We start from the raw sequence: 21458 nt of genomic DNA on the forward strand, positions 1-21458 counted from the left end.
GTTTAAAATTTTAGGTTCAACCAATGGACAGATTCAGAGAAACAGTCAGGAACAGAAATAGAAATTTAAGAAACAGAAATTAGAAAGTGATGGAAAATCTAATGCTACTTTCAATCCCGCAGTCTATTGATTCCAAACTTGGATCGAAGGGACTGGAGAGAGGGAGGAACAGCATTTCAGAATATCATTACATTCAGAAATCAAGACTGACATTTAACAGACATTGCTTCAACAGACCTATCACAGGCACTAACAGGAGTGGAAAATACCAGAATTAATTAGAGGTTACAGGGCAGTAACAAAGAATCAAATAAACATGAAATCACTACTGCCGTCACCTGGATTTGAGCCACAACAATGAAGGGGGATATGCTGGAGTATTGCAGGATAGGGATGAAGGAGATAAGGAAGTAGATGATAAAGATAGGGGAATAGGGGAAAGGGGATATGACCACTGCTTCACCAACCACCAACCTATTGCTTGACCACAATAGGGCTTCTACTACTCCACCATAGGAGCACACAGTCACAAAAGCATTCTTATCTAAAAAGGCCGTTACCCAGTGCACAAAGGCTTCCCACACTTAAGCAAGGTTCTGGGAGGGTATATAGGTAGACAGCCTTACCACCTTTACGGAGAAACTGGTTCCCAAGACTCGAACCCGCACCACTGTGCTGGCGGAAAGAGCCCTTTGCCATTGCTCCAAGCAACGACCCCTAAAAGCATTCTTATCTCAACAGCCAAAACTGGCATGGACGTTCTGCCTTTTTGTATTTATCATAAAGCAACAATATAACAAAATAGAAACCCTCATACGCAAGCCATAGGCCACCAAATACCAAAAGATCTTCTCCCAACATGAAATAAAAAGTAATAAATAAGAACGCAAAGAAAATAGAAACTGCTAATTAACTAGTGTTGTTACAAAGAACTAGAAAGTAACAAAAATAGTAAGTAGAGAAGGGTGTAGAAAGATTTTAACAGAAGCTCCTATCCTCCACCATGCAATCTGGCTATGGACCCACAAAATATCTTCTAAGACATCTCTCAAAGCAAGGAAACAATCACCAGAAATTATACTATATTGCATTGACATGGTTTATATGAGTTACCGGGTAAAAAAGGAAGAAGATACGGCTTATATGTTACATATAAAACATAATCATATAAAATTATCATTGTCGTGTTGCGAATAGTCAATCATGCACGCCTAGGGCCCTTGTCACCTAAGTTCCCCTCCAACTCCTTCACTTACAGTTCCGGAGGGTAGCTAAGCTGTGAGATGAGACAAAAGATTACAGCTTCGCTACTTAGCAACATTGACCATTCTACATTCTTGAGTTCATTCATTAGTCCCATCTTGTGATACCTTTGACAAGGTTTTATTTCGAGTTGAAATGGGATGGTGTTCAAACTCCCAAGATGCAGTCTAGACAGAGGGCCCTCCCTTTTCTGATTAGACTGATTCAAGGAATGGTCAAGCTCCTCCAAAGCATGCTTCACAGCCACTCATTCGTCTTGACGAAAGGTATACGAATCTCTCTCTCTCTCTCAGAGATTCCTTTCTCCGGTAATCACCCCTTCCCAACCAGCCCGCCTGTGGCCCGTGGGTTGCCTTAGTTGAAATCTCAACTTTTCCTTTCCCTCATTTTAGCTAGTTTATAGATATCTTTTTCTCCTTCCTTTGAACTCAATTTGTTATACAGATCCTTATATTTCTTTTTCTTTTTCAAATTTTTTTTTTATGAATAATCCTTATATTATTGTTATATTTCTTAGTGCTTGCTTTCCCTACTATCTTCTTAGGGCCCGTTTGATAACGTTTCTGCCGTTTCTGTTTCAAGAAACGGCAGAAACATAAATTTCCATTTCTAGAAACAGAAACGGAATTGAAGGTGTTTGATAAGTCATTTTCCTAGAAGTCGATAGTAACCAGCAAAAGAATGGCCACGAGTCGTTTTCAGAAACGGCAAAACAAGTAGAACTTGTTTCACCTGGGTCGTTTTTTGAACCATAAATAGGTAGAAATTTCAATTTCTATTTCTAAAAACAAGTGAAACGAAACAGTTTTATCAAACGTTTTTTGTTATGTTTCTGCAATTTCTGGACACAGAAACAGCAGATACGCATTTCTTGAAACATTATCAAACGGGCCCTTAGCTTCAATGCTAACAATAAAGACCATATGGCTTCCAATGATAATGACAAGCATAAGAATAATAATCATAAAACAGAGCAAAACGGAACACCACAAAGAAAGAATCTAAAGTAAAGAAATCACCTGGCATTGCATCAAGAACATCATGCATCACAGCAGCCCGAAGTTCTAAGTCAAAATGGCTTTCAACACGTTGCTTGGTGACAGTTTTCGCAACTCCTTTTGAATGACGCCCTTCAAACTGACGTGCAAGTAAGTTTCCCAACCACCTCTCTAGCAGAGGCACAATACCACGAAGGAAGAACAACCACACCCGCCACATTGGAGCCCAGAAACCACATCCAGGTCCCTTACCCACAGGACCAGTGTTGAAGCGGTAATAAATCAAGTGCTTCAAGTCTTTGCACATTCTAATCTGCCGCATAAGCCTATATTTGTAACGGTACATACCAGTCAACTGGCCAACATGTGAAAAAGTATACTGCAAACCATCAGCCAACTGAAAGGCATCAACATTCCCCAAGCGGAATTGGATGTTGGCATCTACTACAAGCTTTGTCAATCTCAAGATTTCACGGCATAGATGAAAAGCATTACCAAACCGTGACTTCTTGCGCTCCTTTGTGGTCAAAGTCTTAACAGGTTTCAGATTAAAATTATAATCAAGATGGAGATAATTCAGATTCTTTCTGTGTATCAATAGATTCAGCATGTTGTACCCTTGCTTACAAACTTGTAGACCAGCTTCAGCCCAATCTAGCTCTGTGGTTTGGAAAAACTTTGTAGCTTGGAGAGACCGAAACAAGTGCTTCTTTTTCTGAGCCTTGGGAGGTCTGTGATGCAGTTCATTAAGCACAAAACATTTCAATAGTTTCTGGTAGCTGACACGCACTTTTACAGGATACGATGGAGGGCTGGAATAGGCAGAAGATGAAAAAAGAACAAAAGGAGATTACGTAAACATGGTGTATAAATAGGGGGTAAAAATAATACATTTATCCAGCAAATCTATGCCACATACCAGTGCTCTTTGTACCACTCTGACACAAGTGGTATATCTTCAGCCCTACGCATTCGACCAGATCTCATGTTAAAAGGACGAGAGGCAAACAACAGTGAAATACCAGCAGCCGTAGTATCCGTATAAAGCTGAGTACTTTCAAGCAAAGGCTCGACCCCTTCTGGCAGACAAAAATCATCATCATCTTCGTCCTCGTAGAGTTTCTTCTCTCGCCGCTCCTTGTTGGTAGTGGTTATCGGATGTATCAAAGGATCATAATAAAATGCAGGTAAATCAGGATCCTCCGTCTTTATGTACATTACCATGGGAGTATGATATACACAAAGCTTTACTTTTCTGGGCCTATTGTTATACAGATGAGGAAATGCAATTCTATACTCTGTCCTGAGTGGTGAACGGATGATGAGTTTGTTTATATCATTGAACTCATTCCAGTCCTCATCTCCTTTCTCCATGTCACGATACAAAGGCTCAAACTTGGGGCCACCTGCAAGAAACAAATAAAGTGACATCTAGCTCGACTTCATGCATGCCAACATCTCGAGCTTGTTGATGCAACAGAGGTCTTTTTTTTGGTAAGAGATGCAACAGATGATCATGCCTTTCAGTTCTGCAGCATTTTTTTAATTTGGAAAATACCAGCTAAGGCTCTCTTTCATATGAATTATTTTTAGGTATATCTGACACATCTCTGTTTCTGTAGGTTTTGGTACGATTTATAGTCCTTAATTCTATTTATTCAAATTAAAACTCATAAGTGGTGGGGAGGTGTTTATGATCTAATGGCAAAAAGAGTTTACTGCTATTTATGCGCTAAAACCTTTATGAGCAGATATTCTAACAGCTCAACACTAAGGGTAAAAGAAGTAACAACAACAGCAACAGCAAACAGCAAACAGCAACAGAAACAACAACAACAACAACAACAACAACAACAACAAAGCCTTATCCCAACTTAATAGGGTCGGCTAAGGGTAAAAGAAGTAATTTCAGATATGCTTATAAATTCCTCAACATTTCCTCATTGAAACCCATTTCTTCCCCAAGAGATTTATTTCATCCCCACCCCCTCTTCATATATATATATATATATATATATATAAGTTGGGCACCTGAGTCAACGAGGGCAATGGTAGAGAGTTTGAAAGAGGCATTTACCACAAGAATAATGTGGATATACCAGTTTTGACTAAAAATGGTGTTAACAAAACCAGAAGATGGTTCTTGATTTGAAAAGGGATTTGTGAATGGTTCAGTTTGGACAGACTCAATGTTTGAAGAAGAGACGTGTGGATTTGGGGAACGAGATATATATATATATATATACGCACATGTTCTGATGGCTCAAAACTAAGGGTAAAGAAGTAATTTCAAATATTATTACAAATCCCCCAACATTTCCTCATTGAAAACCCTTTATTCCACAAGAGATCCGTTGGCAAAGCGAGACTTCCAGACCTTCGGCTTAAATTTAGGTACCTCTCTCCCATTTCGGTTTCAGGGAATGCAAAGTGCAGGTTGGTTTTGGGGATTAGGGAAAACATAATCCAGGCTTCAATTTTTTAGGTATTCACTTGTACTGTTTAATATGGTTTTCTTTAGCAACTTCTGATGGATGTCTCACTTATATTGTTCAATATCGTTTTACTAGCAAGCTTTCTAACATATTCTTGTCCTGAAAATATTAATGTCACACCCGATTCTCTCTTTTCTACCCCTCCTCCCTTATTATCTCTCACCCCACTGTTCCATTTCAGTTTCAGGCAAAGCATTCTGCTGGTTGGTTTCAGGGATTAGGGAGAACATCATACAGACTTTAGTTTCTGAGGTATGGTTCTCTCTCCCCCTATAAACTCCCATCTCTGTCCACCATTTGGTATATCTCATTTGGAATCCGAATCATTTGTTATTTCCTATTAAAATAAAATCTCTTCAAAAATTTCATCTACTTCATATGAATTGGCTTCTTGATCGAAGATTCCTACTGGTAGTTTGCTAAGGAACATTTTTCAAGAGGGTAGAGAGAGAGAGAGAGATTTGATTGCACTTTACTAGTGAGCCCTTCAGATTCCCTAAACTTGTTGACTTTCCTGTGGCTCTAATCAAAACCCTGAAGGCAACAGTTCGAAGCTCTCCTCTTCCACACCTCGATAGCTCATCTCCAAGTACTCACCAGCCTCTCCCAGCCCAATCAACGTGAGTTGTTTAAGATTTATTACCAGTACCAGAGAAGCTTCAAACACCTTGATCCTCCTAGATATACTAATTGTTCTTCTGATGCTTCCAAGAACACCAAAATGCAACATGCTTATAATTACCGGCATACTATCTTATAAACTAGAGATAAAGAACTAATATCACTCATTTGTTTGAGTGAACATGCTACCACAGAAAGACTTGTACGAAGCCAGTCTTGGGCTTCAAAACAGATAATGTTTGATTATGGGGTTCAAATACAACACAAAGTCCCAGGTTAGATGCTAATGGTTCATAGTATATATTACATGTCTTCACAATCCAGCTTGGGTCGGGCTGGCCAGGGTCAAAGGTACCAATTTCAGTGCCCAGGTTGTTGGCACTCCCTACAGCTAGCACAGTGTAACAGGTGGCTGGCTTAGCATATGTTTGAAGCAAATGAACAGAAACAGGATGCAAAAATGACTCTTTGCAAGGAGTGGGACTGTGTTATCTAAAATGAGTCAAATGACTTTTTTTGTTGTTCATTTTTAGTGATTAATGTTGTTTTCCTCTAGCATCGGTCAGCTGAATGCTTCTGATTGAATGGTATTCCTCTATTTTGATCAGATGACTGTTAGTTTTAAGAATAGTTATTTGGTAAATGAAATCTAGTATTCATATGGCTTGGACCACCTAGTTGAATAATCAGATAGCATTAACAGTGGGGACTCTCAATTTTTCTGTGCATCAGATAATACAGCCATTGACACCTGTTCCTCGACTGTTATATTCTTTGTATTTGTCAACAAACTTCTTTCTTTTAACGCAACCAATAAACTACAGAGCATTTCACTAGGTTGTTGGTTGCATTAAAAGAAAAAGTTTGTTAAAAATACAACGCATATAACAGTTGAGGAACAGGTGTCAATGGCTATATTAGTGATGGCTCATAATGTTAGAAATGATGTCATCTAAGAAATGTCTCAGCATTTAGGACTTCCACAATGTATTGTAAGCGCTACAAACCTTTGCTAGAGAGATGGTACAACCACCCTCGTTTGAGGAGACACCACATCAGATCATATCTTGTTGGAAGTATTATCCATTCTTTGCCAATTGCATTGGTGCAATAGATGGAACACATGTAAATGCATCAATTCAACTTGTAAAACAAGAAGCATATAGATCCGGTAGAAAAAATGAAGATACCAAAAAGGTGTGTGCATGTTCATTTGACACGTGCTTCACTTTCCTTCGAGATGGTTGGGAAGGTATAGCACATCACAACCAAATATTATGGGAAGCCATCTAATTATTGTTGTTGTTATTAAAAAAATTATGTCAGTGACAATGTTGAAATTTTAAATGTGTTTTAATTGGAAAATACTACATTGCTGATTCTAGATACTCATATGCTTGGGTATATAGCTCCTTTCAGAAATGTTCGATATCATCAACATAATTTTTGGCGTAGACAACCAAAGCTGCATAAGAGCTATTGAATTTTACACACTCGTCTTTAAGGAACGTAACTGAGCGATCATTTGGAACCTTGAAGAAGCGTTTTCCCATTTTAAAAATGATTGCTCCATATAGTTTCAAGCCAAAATTTTGATTGTGCTTGCATGTGTAGCCATACTCAATTTTATTAGAAAACAAGTGGCATCAGATTGGCTTTTTGAAAAGTTGAGGGGAGAGTTCAATGACAAAACGTGAAGACAGAGATAGCAATAGTAAAGATAACGACATCACGAATATTGCAAATGTGATAAGTGGAACACAGCAACAACAATGGGAAGCATATCAAAAACAAATTGCAGATCAAATTGAAGAAGCCTATCAGTATTGAAGATAAACTATTGTGTCTATTGTGTTTTTTTAAATATCATGTATTCGTTTGATATGGTTTTGTTAAAGACCATTATTGATGGGCATGTATTTCTTATTTTCCATTCAACTTTGGTATGAAATTATTAAAGATTGTTATGGATTAACTAGCATTCCTAACATCATGTTATTTTTCATATAACTGCTTGATCACTTTGCCAATGGCATGACCTATTTTGTGTACGTTGGAGTAGAACCCAGTGATGTGTGGATCGTGATGTTCAAATATAGATGTACTTCCTACACATCTTTAGTAAAAGTCTCAATGTCACATAATATATTCTACACTTAGGCATACCAAACCTATTTCTCATTATATAATTTAATATGTCTAGTAGAAAACAAATAGTTATTATTTATAGCACATAACTTATGATCATAAATAGGTCATAAACATAGATATAAAGGGAAAATTATGCCCTCCCCTGTACTTTGCCAAAATTACATATGGATCCAAACGTTTGAAGGAATTACACCCCCTCCCTTAGCTATGACCGTGTTAGTATGCTGTTAGTTTTAAACCTAACAAGACCATATTACCCCTCTCTCTCTCTCTCAGCCTGAAGCATAGCCACTGGAACCCCAATCCATGGCCGAAATGCCAGCCAAGCCTCAAGCCTCTCTTTCTCCATCTCAATTCTAAACCCTAACCAAGCCCAGGAAAGCCAAAGCCCTCTCTAAATTCTACATTTCTCCCCCAATTTTTATACTGAAACCTAACCCAACCATCCCTTGAAGAAAGTTCATAGGATGAGTCCAGGTAAGCGCTTGCAGACATGAGAGTCCATATTGGAATTTGGACGAAGAGATCGAGACATCAAAACCAATGCAAAAAAATTAGAATGAATCAGTTCATGAGTAAGAGGAAAAAAAATCCTTTCTTTATTTCACTGCACATGATAAAACCGAAGCCAACCACAAACAGCTGGTAATCTTAACTTAGGTTGCCTCCATGATCTACCATAACAAAACATCTCTTAAATATCAGGCAAAGAAGATGAGTGACGATTCAAAGATGTAGAGCCCTTATTTCCTATGCAACTTTCATCTTCTGCCCATCTTGAATTTAAGTCGATATTACCCTTTTTCTAATCTATAAGCCAATCTAAAAAGACTTTCCGAAACATTTCAGTCCAAGATAAATTGGCCAAGCACAACAAATCTCTGTACTTCATTCATTTCACAGCCAAAAGCCACTGCCCCGGTGCTACCGCCAACCTTCGCCGTAAATTTGGTCATTGGAGATCGCACTCCGATCATCTTCTCAGGGCTCGATAGCCCGCTGGTTTTTCTTCTTTTCGTTGCTATAGTTTCAGAAACTATGGTTTCAGATTTTAAGGTGTCATGCCAATTTCCAGCAAGTTCACCAACTTTCACCGGAGTCAATCAAAGGTTAAAGAAAACCAGAGGTTGAAGACGATGATCATAACATAGCATAGGTAGAAGACGATCTTCCCTCTTTTTCCTCTTTTGTTTTGTTTTAATCGAAGGGCATATAGGTAAGTTCTATCTGTAAAGAAGGGCATTTTAGGCTTTAAATGTTATGATATTAAGTGACGTCATCAATTAACAGTCCCAATTTAATGGGGACTAACAGATTGGACCTAATGGTAGGACTTAGAAAATCCAGGGGAGGGGACATAATTCCTTCATACGTTTGGATCCTTACGTAATTTCAGCAAAGTACAGGGGAGGGGGCATAATTTTCCCATTATGCCAAAGAAAGCATAATAGCCCAGAACAAATAGAGGTTAGGAATGGAAATGGGGTTCTTTAAACAAAAATTGTGTATGAGAATCTGTAGGACAGGGAATGGAACAGATAAATGATCTAACAGTTATGGTAATTAGTATACAAAACAACCATGAAAAGATCAGTAGACAATGCAAATCATACTAACATTTCATCATAAATCATCCATAGCCATGATATGCAGCTCAGAATTACGTATCAAGCATTTTCGTTCTAAATATTATAAGAAACTAATCCCAGATTTTACATGATTGACGGTGCAATAAAATAGCTGTCCTAACAAAAACATGAGACCATATATTGGAGATTAGGATTAAATTTCTTTTACTATAATATATCTTAAAGTGGTCAGCAGATGTCAGAATTTTACCAGGTATGCACATGTTTAATGCTTTTGCTGTGAAGAATGACTCCATGTCGAACAAGTAAAAATAGTTACGGTCAATCAAATCAGAAAGCAATTGCCCAGCAAGCCGGTGTAGAGTAGCCATGATCGGCAGAGACAAATGCCATCTCCTGTAACTGGGACCATTGATGAGTTTTGTTTTCACAAGAGGCTTGTGATCATAAAACCAAGTGTAAACAGCAGAATCTTCTTCTTCATCCATCTCTAGTTGTATCGGTTCCAAAGGATCCACATCCAATAAATTGTCTGCATAATCCAATGGAGGTTCTTCATCATCAAATGGTGGAAACCGCATTCTTTTAAAGTGCCGGCGATCCCTTTTCTCTCTTCGCATCATGATCCACATTGTACCCCACTATACAGATTTATTATAAGAAATAAATAATCATAAATATTGATATTTACAAGTTCCACTGAGGAAGTAGATCAAGTTTTGTATACACCACAAAAGGGGGAGGGCCTAAGAGCAAAGTGTAGTCTGTCTTAGCATCTGTTAAAGCACCATATTGGGGACACACTATACAAGAGCAGAGCCTTCAATATTTTTAATGAACACACAAAAGGCATCACATACGTTGCCCAACTATGTCTAAAATATCTTCTCAATAAAGATCGAAGGCATTAGATGGTGGAAAGTCACAAGAGAGAGCATACCTGAGCTAAATATATAGGTTCAACAACCCAAGGTATTTCATTGATAAATGTGATTGCTCCAGTAATATGATATAAAACCTTCACATTGCGGACCTGTCATACATGTTGTCAGATAACTAGCAAAAACTAAAACAGTCTGTCATAGATAAAGCAATAGAACAATTAACAATCCAGATAAATACCTGCTCCCACGGCATAGGCATATTCTCTAGAAGCTTGTATACTGCATGTGGGATGAACTTCAAAGCGCCAAGATAAACACGTTTATCATGACGAAATTTCTTTGAAGACATGTCTCCATGGTCCCTGTAACGAAAACCAATATAGTCAATCAACTACATAACTACTACCAAAAAAAAAAAAAAAACTACATGACTACATCCAATTATCCAAAGCAGCCACAGTAGTAAGAAAAATAATTTCACTAACTTCGCCAACTATCATTTACTGCCATGCTATAAACTAATGGAAGAATTCCAAAACCCCTGAATAGTTATGCGGGCATGCTCAGGTCATGTCACACTGCCAGGATATAATTGAGATGAAATCAGAATCCTTAAATCTCCGACTGAAACTTGGGAGGGGGGGGGAATCCACAGAACCCAGAATGTGCCATTTGGACCACATTTATAGTTCTTCAAGATTATATCTTTTTTAATTTAATTTAGCCAGGTGAAGTAGCAGAAAAAGAAGATGAAAGGAACCTGTCTGTCTGAAGTGAAGCTTAAGAACAACAAAAAGAAATTAAAGAAGTCAAATCGGAGTGAAGGGTTCTAGAATGGTGCATGCCATACTCGTTTGACAATTGACACCCACGGAAAGGATATGGCACGAACATAAAGTGAAAAAAAAAAAAAAAAAAGAAGTTCCGTATCTACATTACAGTGTTGCAGAAAAAAACAGAACCCCACGTCCTTTCTTTGGAAGCTAGAGAATCATTAACTACAACAAATTACTACTTGAACGAGAGTAGAAAAGTTGAACTCACCTTACAATCTTCCGGACATGCTCGGGAGGCATATCCTCCTTCTGCGTCTCTACAAACCCGAACTTCCTCTTATCACCATAACGCTTCGAATTGAGCTGCATCCATTTCCGAGCCTTCTCTTCAAGGCGTGCCTCCGCCTCCGCAGGTGATGGCGGAACTGTGTAAGTCGGTTGCACTGCCGGGGGAGGAGGTACTGCCCCAGCGCCGGGAGGCGCCATTTGCCCGTTATTCCACATAGTCCCTCAATCTACAAGACCTATGCAATATACAAAACGATTATACAGCCAGTGGAGATCTCTTCAGACCTGGAACAAAACCTTAGATCCTCCGTACTTGCAGAAGCTTTCGAAGCTCTGGCGATTGTTTATAATCTACAAAACTTCGCTAAACTCCGAATCGATTAAACAGTGTCTGGATATTCAGACCTAGAGCGAAACTTTTATAGCTCTGTACTGCAGAAACTTTCGAAGCTCAGGCGATTGTTCGTAGGGTTTCGAAATGTCAATCAGTTGAGCTGGGGTACTCCAAGCAACCCCCTCTTAAGTCTTTACGGAGACCACAGAGAGGATTTTCATTTCCCGAAAGGGAACGCGAGAGGAAACTGACAGTGGGTTCGCGTTCGCACATATGTCTCGACGGTGTGTGAATTGGCTCTCACCGCAGGCCTACGGTCCCAAAAACCCTAGAATCGGCCAAAATCGGTCCCAAAACACGGCGATTTTTTAGGTTTTCGATGGTGAATCGGGCATATCAGATCGGACATGGCTGATTCCATTCCAATTCCGCCGATTTACCAATCTGATGCCTTTCCTTATTTGATGAACCGTTTTGCATGCAACGGTCCCATTCACTTGCTTGTCTTAGAGGATGTGTAAATACACAATACCTGACAACTATCCTAAAAACGGAGAGTAGCAAACACTATGCAGTATAAAGCAGCGCATCAATGAGGTGCAGTGGAACAATTTCATATGTAGGAGGACATAAAAATCATCCCAAATGAGGATAGTGATAAAAAGGGTGCTAGGATACCCTCCTCTAGTGGCTCAAAGAACCTGTTTTCATTTTCAATATAAAGTTGAAACGCGAGAGTGCCCGCCCTCCTTCGACCACTTCGTTGGGCTTCTAGATTGTTTTAAATCATGGAATACTCAAGTTGGATTATCTTCGATCAGTTCTATATTAGGTCACAATCAATCCATCTTATGAAAAAATAAAGATAGAAGTTGAGAAGCTCGTCGCTCATTGTTATGGAAAAAAGTATTCACCAATGATAGCATGCCATGTGGATCTAGTGGGACGAAGCAAGTCCAGGACCAAAAGGTCTTGGAACGATATCTCCCAAATCACACTCTCCAAGTATAATTCTTATAAGAAAAGATATAAGGACTCCAAATCTTCCCTAAAAGGAAGGAGATCTCCCGCTACAAGGGGGATCTAGGGAGCTCATGTAACTGAGATATCTCCTAAATACACACTCTCCATGTATAATGCTTACAACACGCAGACTTCGACCAGAGCTAGAAGACTAGCCTAATTGGAACTCTCCACTACCACCACTCCACAATTATAAATACCCAGGTAAGTCCCCCTTCATAGAGATCGAGACTTTTCCATTCTTTATTGGAATTACTGTTTCCAGAGAGATCTAACTTAAGCATTAGAGAGTCTCTTGCCAGATAAACCCTGAGCTTACTCTCTTGTGTTAGTTCCTCTGTGTAGGACATGCAGGAAGCCTAGGACGATTTTCTTGCCATAACAAATTGGCGCCGTTTGTGGGAACGTTTACTAGCCAAGCTATTAATTCAAGACCAATTATGCTACGCAGTGGATGTTCAATATCTCCCCATCCCACCGGTCAAGAGGGCTAGGGAGGACTACCACGTGGAGAGGATCCTCCTCCACCGATGCCTAACATAGGTTCATCCCAGCCAATGCAGGGAGAGAACCGTTAACCAGCTGGTGTTCAAGTCCCACCAGCAGGGGGAACCCTACCTCCGCCATCGTTGCTTAGGCAATTGAACCTTGATGCGCCACCTGCGTAGATACATGACTTACAACTTCAGGTGTTGTAGACAAATGATATGTTCCGGAGGTTCCTCCATCAATTTGGGTTAACTCCACCCGAGGGACCACCTGTTACTGCACGGGCCAATGGAATACCATCTCTAAGATCAGAAATCATTATGAACAAGATAGGTCGAGCAGGTTCTATGAGAATGCACCGTCAAGGCAGACCTCCCTAAGAAGTTTAAAACACTAGCTTTTGTTCTATATGACGGGACAACCAACCCTATTTAGCACTGATTAGTCTGCCTCTGGGTTTTTGAGGTACTCTTTGACGTAGCCTACTTTTATGAATTCTTCTAACTCCTTCTGTAGGGCTTGTCACTCATCAGTGTGGTACCTGATGTCTTTGTGGAATTGGAAATACCTCTTCAGGTCACGTTCTTCCAGTTTTGACATCATTGGCCTCAATTAACGAATAATGTTTTTATCTTTGATGTTGATGTACACCTTAGATCTTACCCGATCCAGTTGAGGGAGTAGCGGGTGTTCTAGACTCGCCGCTCGCGTCCTCTTTGAATCTCGCTTGTTCTCCTTGGGGCATGTTGTCGTCCTCTTCTTTTCCTGAGGTGGTTGCACTATCACCTTTCATGTCGTCATATTCTCATCCATCGTTACGTAATTATGGCAGCACTGCAACAAATCAGACATGTCTGTGAGGTACTTCTTGGACAGTGACTTTATAAGTTCTTCGTGGCCCACTCCATAATAGAGAGCACTAAAGCCTAAGTGGTGCAAGGTGGACAAATATATGATTTTGTGTGTTGAACATAATACAGGGTATCTTCAAATAGACATTTTCGAGAAGGATTTTATAAACATTATTCAACCCACCTCTCAGTATCAACTTGGGATTAACAACCTTAATCCTTCTGGGGTTTTGCTCTGGAAACTGTGATTTATATTTTGAATAGGTTCCCATCTAAATCTGTACCTAACACCCCATTTCAGTTGTGGTATGGGCGCAAGGCTAGCCTCAATCATTTTAGGGTTTGGGGTTATCTCACCCATATGTAGGCAAACAATAGACAGCTAAGTTAGAAATTTGCACTTCTAAATGCTATTTCTTAGTTAACCCTAAGTGCACGATTGGTTACTATTTCTTTGACCCCATTGATCAAGAGACCATTATAAGTAAACATGCTCTTTTTAAGGAGGAAGACTATGGCCCCAAAAGAATTGAACCAATTGTTATAGAAGAAGAGTTGTTTGTGCTTGTGCCATGTGCACTTGTAGTCAAACCAGTTGATATAAACCACATACATGCTAGCACTCAAGAGCCTCAATGTAGTGGGAGGTATATAATGCCACTTGATTGGTTTACTCTTCTTACTGAAGAAGATAAGGTTGTGGAAGAGTTCCATATGGTCTCCACTAAAACAAATGATGATCCATACACTTATCCAAATGCACTTAAAGATGTTGATGTGAATAAATAAGCTATGCACTGTCAAATCGATTCAATGCACTCAAACAAAGTCTAGACTCTTACAGATCTGCCACACAAGTCGTTAAGCCCATTGAATGTAAGTGGACCTTTAAGAGGAAAAGAGGCGCAGATGAAAGTGTTGAAAGATTCGAAGCAAGACCGGTAGCTAAAGGATACACCCAACAAAAGGGTGTTGATCATGAGAAAACCTTTTCTCCAGTAGTGATGATGAAATCTATTAGAATTTTATTAGCCATCGCAGCTTACTTTGATTATGAAATCTAACAGATGGATTACAAACTACGTTTCTTAATAGATTTCTTGATGAAGATATCTACATGCATCAGCTAGAGGGTTTCACATCAAATGTTGATGAGAACAAAGTGTGCAAGTTACAAATATCCATATATGGTCTCAAGCAAGCTTCTAGAAGTTGGAACATTCACTTTGATCAAATAATTAAAACGTTTGGCTTTATACAATATGTGGACGAACCATGTGTTTACAAGAAATTTAGTGAGAGCCCAGTTTGTTTCTTAATATTGTATGTCGATGGCATACTACTTATAAGCAACGATGTGGATATGATTTCAATAGTGAAAAAGTGGTTATCCACTACATTCTCTGTGAAAGATTTAGGTAAAGCCAATTACATTCTTTGGATTAAGCTTGTAAGGGATCAGAAGAGAAAGATGTTAGGTTTATCACAATCCACATATATAGACAAAGTTTTGACCAAATTTAATATGAAGAACTCCAAGAGAGGAAACGTTCATTTTTGGCATGGAGTAAGCCTCTCCAAATCCCAATGCCCTCAATCTTAAGAAGATAATAAGGAGATGAAGAGAATTCCTTATGCTTCGGCAGGGGGAAGTCTCATGTATGCCATATTGTGTATTAGGCCAGACATTTGCTATTTTGTAGGGATTGTGAGCCAATATTAGTCCAATCCTAGTCGTGAGCATTAGACTGCTGTAAAAGATATCCTCAATTATTTGAGAAATACTAAGGATCATTTATTGGTTTATGGGTCATATCAGTTATCAGTCATGAGGTACATGGATTCCAATTTTCAGACCGACAAAGATAATAGAAAATCCAAGTCAGGAATGATTTTCACTATGAATGGTGGAGACATTATTCGGAGGATTGCAAAGCAAAAGTCTATAGTCGATTCTACAACTGAGGCTGAATACATAGCAGCTAGTGATGCAGCCAAAGAAGTAGTTTGGTTAAAGAAATTCTTAAGCGATGTCAAAGTTATCCCCGAGCTTGTTAAGGATCTCATTCCATTGTATTGTGACAACAAGGGGGCAATAGCTCAATCAAAAGAGCCTAGGGATATCATTAATTAAGGTGATGTAGTTGTCATTAAGGTTGACTCAGTAAATAATGTGTCTAATCTTATGACTAAATGCTTAGCACTTAATGTATTTTTTAGACATGTGGAATATATGAGTGTAAAGTGTATGGAAGATTGACTTTGATGTACAAGTGGGAGATTGCTGGATATGTATGTCCATCAAACCAAATTGTTAATAAATCTATTCATTAAAATTTATGTATGACATTTATTTATTGGGCTTGTAAGTTGTTCCATGGGTTTTCACCCAAAATTGTTCTCGGTTAAGGATAGGATCGAACATCTTATTCATATGGTTGTACATTATATGTTAGTAAGGATGTGATTCTGGTACATAAGTGTAAGTACACATATCATGTGTGTATAGAAAAGAATCTAGTAAGAATCTCACATGTATTACTGTCAATTGTATAAGGACGAGATTCATACCTGTCATTTGACCTTAAACCTGAGAGATCCTATTTGTTGCAGTGTTGTACAATATGTTTTGGTAAACCAATGATTGATGTCCAACGGATTATGTATAAGTGTGTTAGATAGGTGGTTTCGCATTGTGAATAAAAGAGATCGTCAACATGGGATCCACTGCCCTTCATTAGGGAATATCGAGGTATTACTTCAACCCACCATCCAATTATTCCAGTATACCCATTGGAAATATCCTTACGCCCTATTGAAAAAATTATTATTATTGACGTGGAATAAATGTTGCTGCTTTCGGGCCCATAAAATCGCCTAATGTTGCGCATTGGATCAGGCAGGAGGTGGGGCATAGGAACCAGCAAAAGGAATGTTCAGCTCGGGACCCAACGATCTCCTTTGAACCAACTAACGGGTGGCCCACTCCCTTGAGTTTGAGAGCTAGGATCTATGGATCCAGGAACTCCGATAGCAATGTGCTTCTATTTTGAAGGGAGAGATTCAAAACTCTTAACTCGTCCAAAAAAGAGGAGATTTACATTAATCAAGTGGAAGCAATTAAGGATTTTTAAACTTAGAAGAGCTCACCCATTTAATCAACCCGAATAACTAATTAAGTCCATAAATCCAACAGTAAATGCATAAAAACCTTGAGCAACTGAGGGTGAATTTGGTATGTTGATTTGCTTTTTTGCTTTTGCATCTCATTTTGCGGTATGGTTGTTACCTATGATGCACCTTGTTCTAACAGGATAGCTTTTGCTTGAAGTCTCATTTGCATAGTCATCGGGAGTTGGGAAGAGGGTCCCTCTAAGCAAAGCCAGTCACCAAAAGTTGATTCAAAACAAATTATGCAAGACATCTTTGGAATAGGAGGAAAACTCGGGGGACCCAATTGCTCGAAGGTTTTTCTTATTTGGAAAACTTTGGTCTCATGTCCGACTAGGCCACAAAAATAGCAAAAGGTCGGTAGTTTCGCATAGGCAAACTCCACCCAAAGGTGCCCAACTCCAAGCATTAATTCTCATTCCAGGTCTTATTAGAACATCGAGTTTTATGGAAATGCGGATCGTAAGTGAGCAATTGTAGTCACGAGCTTCACTTGGAGGTTTAATTTTTGGAACACCCCTATCTTATTTGCAAATTGTTTTTCCATTTTCCTTGTGTAGAGATGTAGCAGGATATTGTAAATATGTACCTAAATCTCATAATCGGTGAATCGTAGATCATGTGGTCCAATATTGGGGTTCCACCGTTGGAGTGCCAAGAGACAGTTCTTGATCATCCATAGTCCTCGTCGCAGGGCTAGAGATGAACTTCAGCTTTGCTTAAGGCCTGCATTAGAAATAGGTGGGGTTTCGATATGATGTACCTTGATTTCTCTTGATAGATTCTAGGCGATAGAGAGTTTGGAAACATTGAGAACCGATATTCTTTTCTAGGATAACATTTTCCCAACCAGTATCATGTCCCATTTGAGAGCTAAAGATTGGGGGGTTGCATGCCGACATGTCTAGCTTTGGAAGTTTTGGCGATTCTATCACCAGATTGAGCATCGCCAAGTCGATGTGCTCGTTTGAGCTAGAGTCATTTGGATGGAAGTCCGGTAGGATGTCGCCCATAACGCAAAACCTGCAAAGTAAACGGAAAGAAACTAGAGGGCACTTAAAGAAAACTCAAATAATAAGTATGGAAAAAGTAACAAAGGAAAATGGAGGGAGAAAAGTGAAGATGATTAGGGGTGGGGAAAGAGGAGAGGACTCCAAAATGAGGAGATCAGATTCCGGACTAGCCAGGCCCCCATTAGGGTTCAAATTGTTTGTAGTGAGTGGTGAGATGTAGTGAGCATCTGATGACTAAGAACATATGGGCACACGCCCCAAGGGGCTAGTAGCCACTCGATGCTCATTACACCAGTTTAATGGTTGCAGACGGTTTTTATGCCCTCACGGGAGGGAAGAACCTCAAAATGACCTGCCTTCCTAGATTGAGGATGCAAAATAACCTAAAAGATAATGATTGCAAGAGTTTCTGTTTTTAAGGATGAGAATTTCTATTTCTTTCTTTTTATTACAAAAACTTTAAAAGTACTTCCCTTCTTTTTCATTCCTCTTGCAACCAAACGGAGCTTAAGAGGAAAACCACGAGAAACGTATCAAAATTCAAAACCCCCAATCCCGATTTCTGGTTTTGCAACCGAAGAATCCCTTCTTCTTCGAAGGTTTCGGGTTTAGACTTTGGAACCCTAAATCCCTCACGGCGAGGCTGCAGGGGCGAGTCTTCATCTATTGATATTACTATTGACTATTGAGTGCCCTTCCTCTTCTCCGTCTCCTTCCTAGTGGACTGCAGCGAAATCTCCAGTCTCTGACTCTTCGGAAGATTGCAGCGGCGCCTTTCTTTGTGTAAATATCTCAGACTCTCAGTCTCTAGTTTGTTCTGAGTTAGAAACTAGCATACTACACCATTTTTCTTCAAATCTGCATTCTAGCTCCTGATTATCTGTTCTTTGAAATTTTGATTTGCTTTGCTGCGTTTGAGTTGTTGATCTGTAGTTCTAGTACTGCTACTTGCTTTCTAGTGGTACTAGGATTCTAATGCACAAGCCACAAGCACAATCTAGCCATCTGAGATATTTGACGGACTTAATTCTGCTCTTAGAGAAGATCACTCAACCAGAAAATCAGACCATTCTCACTTCTCTGCTTCGAATTATCAGTTTTCTCCTTGAAAAGTCCTGTTTCTCTGTTTTGGTGAACCTGGTTCTGCTAGTCAGCTCCAGATCCTTTTTTTTTTTGGAATTGCATTTGCAAAAATTTTACAGTCAAAATACAAATAAACTAAGCCAATCTAGATAAACTTGCTAGCACTGCTAAGAGGTGGAAGGTGCTGGGAGTCATACATCATCCACAAGTTCACTAGATTTAACCTTCCCACACCCTAGCCACACTAGAAAAATTCACCCCTTACTAAGTCCCAGCTGCAATCAGCTATCGGTGGGCTGGCAATTCACATGACAATTAGCAAATATGGTGAACTGAATCAACAACAACTAGGAACCGGTTCTTAAAATTAATAATGGTAATGCGACATGGATCAAAGCCTTTCCCACTAAAATGCAAGAATGCAAAGGATATCATCAACCTGATTAGTAGACAAATGTAGACGGGAGTTATCTTTGGAATAGTACCTACATGGGATGGGGACTCCATGTACTATAGATGTATCCACCTAATAACACACAGAAATACCTAAACTCCAAAGCTTGAGGATTTTTTTTTTTTTGGGGGGGGGGGGGTGTGGTGGGGGGAGTGGAGATTCACCAAGGAGCAAGAGAAAATTATTATAGAGGAAAAAAATTATGATTTTAAAAAATATTAATAAAGGATTAAGTATTGAGCTATTTTATTGTGTTTATTTCAGTTGTGAGGCTTCCTTCTGATAAAATAATTGTCTACATTGTATTATTTTGTTTATTAGGTGATGTACATGTCTGTTGCAAAGTGAATATATGCCCATATTTTTGTTCCTGGATTTTTACAAAGGAACTATATTAAACATGTACCACTTTATTTCCGTAGGCACTTTTTTGCGTCGGATTTAAAAAACAAGTATTATTTCCATCTAGCCCGTTTAATACCCGTATGTTTCTGTATCATATTTTTTCATATTTTTTTTTTCTTTACCCTAACTTAGCAACTATTCTTTCTCCCGACCATAGCAGAAATGGCACTCTCCATGCGATTCGTGGTTTCCTCCACATCTAGCCTCACGTCTGCGAGTCACCTAGATCTTCCGGTACTATGTAGAGAGACATTTGCTAGTAAAGGTTCTCTTGGTCTCCAGTTCAAATCCATGAGAATTAGGAGACCTCGTCGTCCTATCCATGCCATCGAAAAAGAAGAGGAACAAGAGACCACAGTGTCTGAGATGGAGAGCAGCAGCGGTGGAACAGGAGATGCTAAACCGAGTGAAGGAGCTGAAATGACAGAAATGGCCTCAGAGATCAAGGAAGCGATGCAGGCAAGGAGGGAGAGAGAAGAGGGAAACGGGGGAGATCTGTGGAGAGGAGTGGCAGAGGAGATAAGGGAAATCGAGTGGCCTGCGTTCGGAAAGGTTGTGGGGACCACAGGTGTCGTGTTGGGTGTGATCGCTGGGTCAAGCATTGTGTTGCTCACTCTTAATGCCATCTTGGCTGAGCTATCTGATCGGGTCTTTGCCGGCAGAGGAGTCCAGGACTTTTTCAGCTGAGGATAACAGTAAAACTTAGCAAACACCTGTCAGTATGTTGATTTTCCCTTTTTTTCTTTATTTATTTCCGTTTTCTCTTTTTTCTATTGCTTTAAAAATTGGGGGAAAATGGGGGAAGTTTAGTTAAAAGTCAATATAGTTGGGCATCATACCTGCCTCTTGCAATCACGTCGGGTATTTTGTGACTTGGATGTGGAATTGATTCACCTGGGCAATTATGTGAGCAGTAAAGGTATTTCAGAAATTGCTGGATGGTTCCTGGACAGCCCCTTAAAAATGGTTCTCTTAATAGTCCAAAAATCTGCCTGCTGCTGCACGGTAGTTCCATTGACATTCAAACTTTGTGAATATATCATCTACATCACCCAATCCATTCCCTCATATGGACACCTGAAGGTTTGAGAATTGATTGATGATTCAACTTAAGGCAATTTTTGTTCAATGCTTAGAATACAAGTGCAGAGTCCTTAACACGGTAAACAACATAGCTAACATGGGGCCAAAACTTTGCCCATAATTGGTTCCAACAAAGGAGCTGTCAAGTGTCTTCGAAAAGTCCATGTAGAGAAGCCTTTCGAGGCTGTGGTTTTTCTTCTGTAACCAAACTAACTTACCCCCTTCATTATCATGAAAACCCTTGGATACCTCTTTACACCATGTGATGTGATCAGTTTTAGTTCACCTCATTTGTAATCTGGAAAGGGTGGGGATCAACTGAACAAAAAATGTAAAATGTGAAATCTGAGATTGTATTGAGGTCCTCTAAATCTGCATGAGTTTTTGGGTTGTTGCCAGTCATTGGTTAGGCCACACACCTGATCCTTCTGATACTTGTGGTTGATACAAGCTCATTGAATTGAGAACTTCAAAAGTTAAAGGAATC

The 21458-nt window shown here is 39.4% G+C and overlaps 2 protein-coding genes across 3 annotated transcripts in view; one reads left to right on the forward strand and one right to left on the reverse strand.

Moving 5' to 3' along the window:
- Positions 1 to 11680, reverse strand: part of LOC122070269 (pre-mRNA-processing-splicing factor 8A) — a 36744-nt gene extending 25064 nt beyond the window's left edge. The window contains exons 1-6 of the mRNA XM_042634391.1: positions 11046 to 11680; positions 10240 to 10363; positions 10058 to 10150; positions 9368 to 9758; positions 3181 to 3667; positions 2283 to 3073 (exon numbers count right to left, since the gene is read on the reverse strand). Coding sequence (XP_042490325.1) covers positions 2283 to 3073; positions 3181 to 3667; positions 9368 to 9758; positions 10058 to 10150; positions 10240 to 10363; positions 11046 to 11281 — 2122 coding nt within the window. The 5' untranslated portion in view covers positions 11282 to 11680. The remainder of the gene's footprint in view (positions 1 to 2282; positions 3074 to 3180; positions 3668 to 9367; positions 9759 to 10057; positions 10151 to 10239; positions 10364 to 11045) is intronic.
- Positions 11681 to 18450: 6770 nt separating this feature from the next.
- Positions 18451 to 20827, forward strand: LOC122070267 (preprotein translocase subunit SECE1). Of its 2 annotated transcripts, none has more exons than XM_042634389.1 (2): positions 18451 to 18729; positions 20046 to 20827. In XM_042634389.1, exon 2 carries the CDS (start codon positions 20051 to 20053, stop codon positions 20573 to 20575), a length of 525 nt encoding a protein of 174 aa, XP_042490323.1. In that variant the 5' UTR covers positions 18451 to 18729; positions 20046 to 20050; the 3' UTR covers positions 20576 to 20827. The 2 variants fall into 2 exon arrangements, with proteins under 2 accessions (XP_042490323.1, XP_042490322.1); XM_042634388.1 differs by having other exon boundaries at positions 18453 to 18729; positions 20049 to 20827.
- The last annotated feature ends 631 nt before the right edge of the window (positions 20828 to 21458 follow it).

This window comes from Macadamia integrifolia, unplaced genomic scaffold, assembly GCF_013358625.1.
Source record: "Macadamia integrifolia cultivar HAES 741 unplaced genomic scaffold, SCU_Mint_v3 scaffold869, whole genome shotgun sequence".
In the NCBI taxonomy this organism is placed as follows: Eukaryota; Viridiplantae; Streptophyta; class Magnoliopsida; order Proteales; family Proteaceae; genus Macadamia; species Macadamia integrifolia.

What these genes read in the sequence shown, in the direction of transcription:
- LOC122070267 (XM_042634389.1), top strand. Translation starts at nt 20,051, where the DNA reads ATGGCACTCTCCATGCGATTCGTGGTTTCCTCCACATCTAGCCTCACG.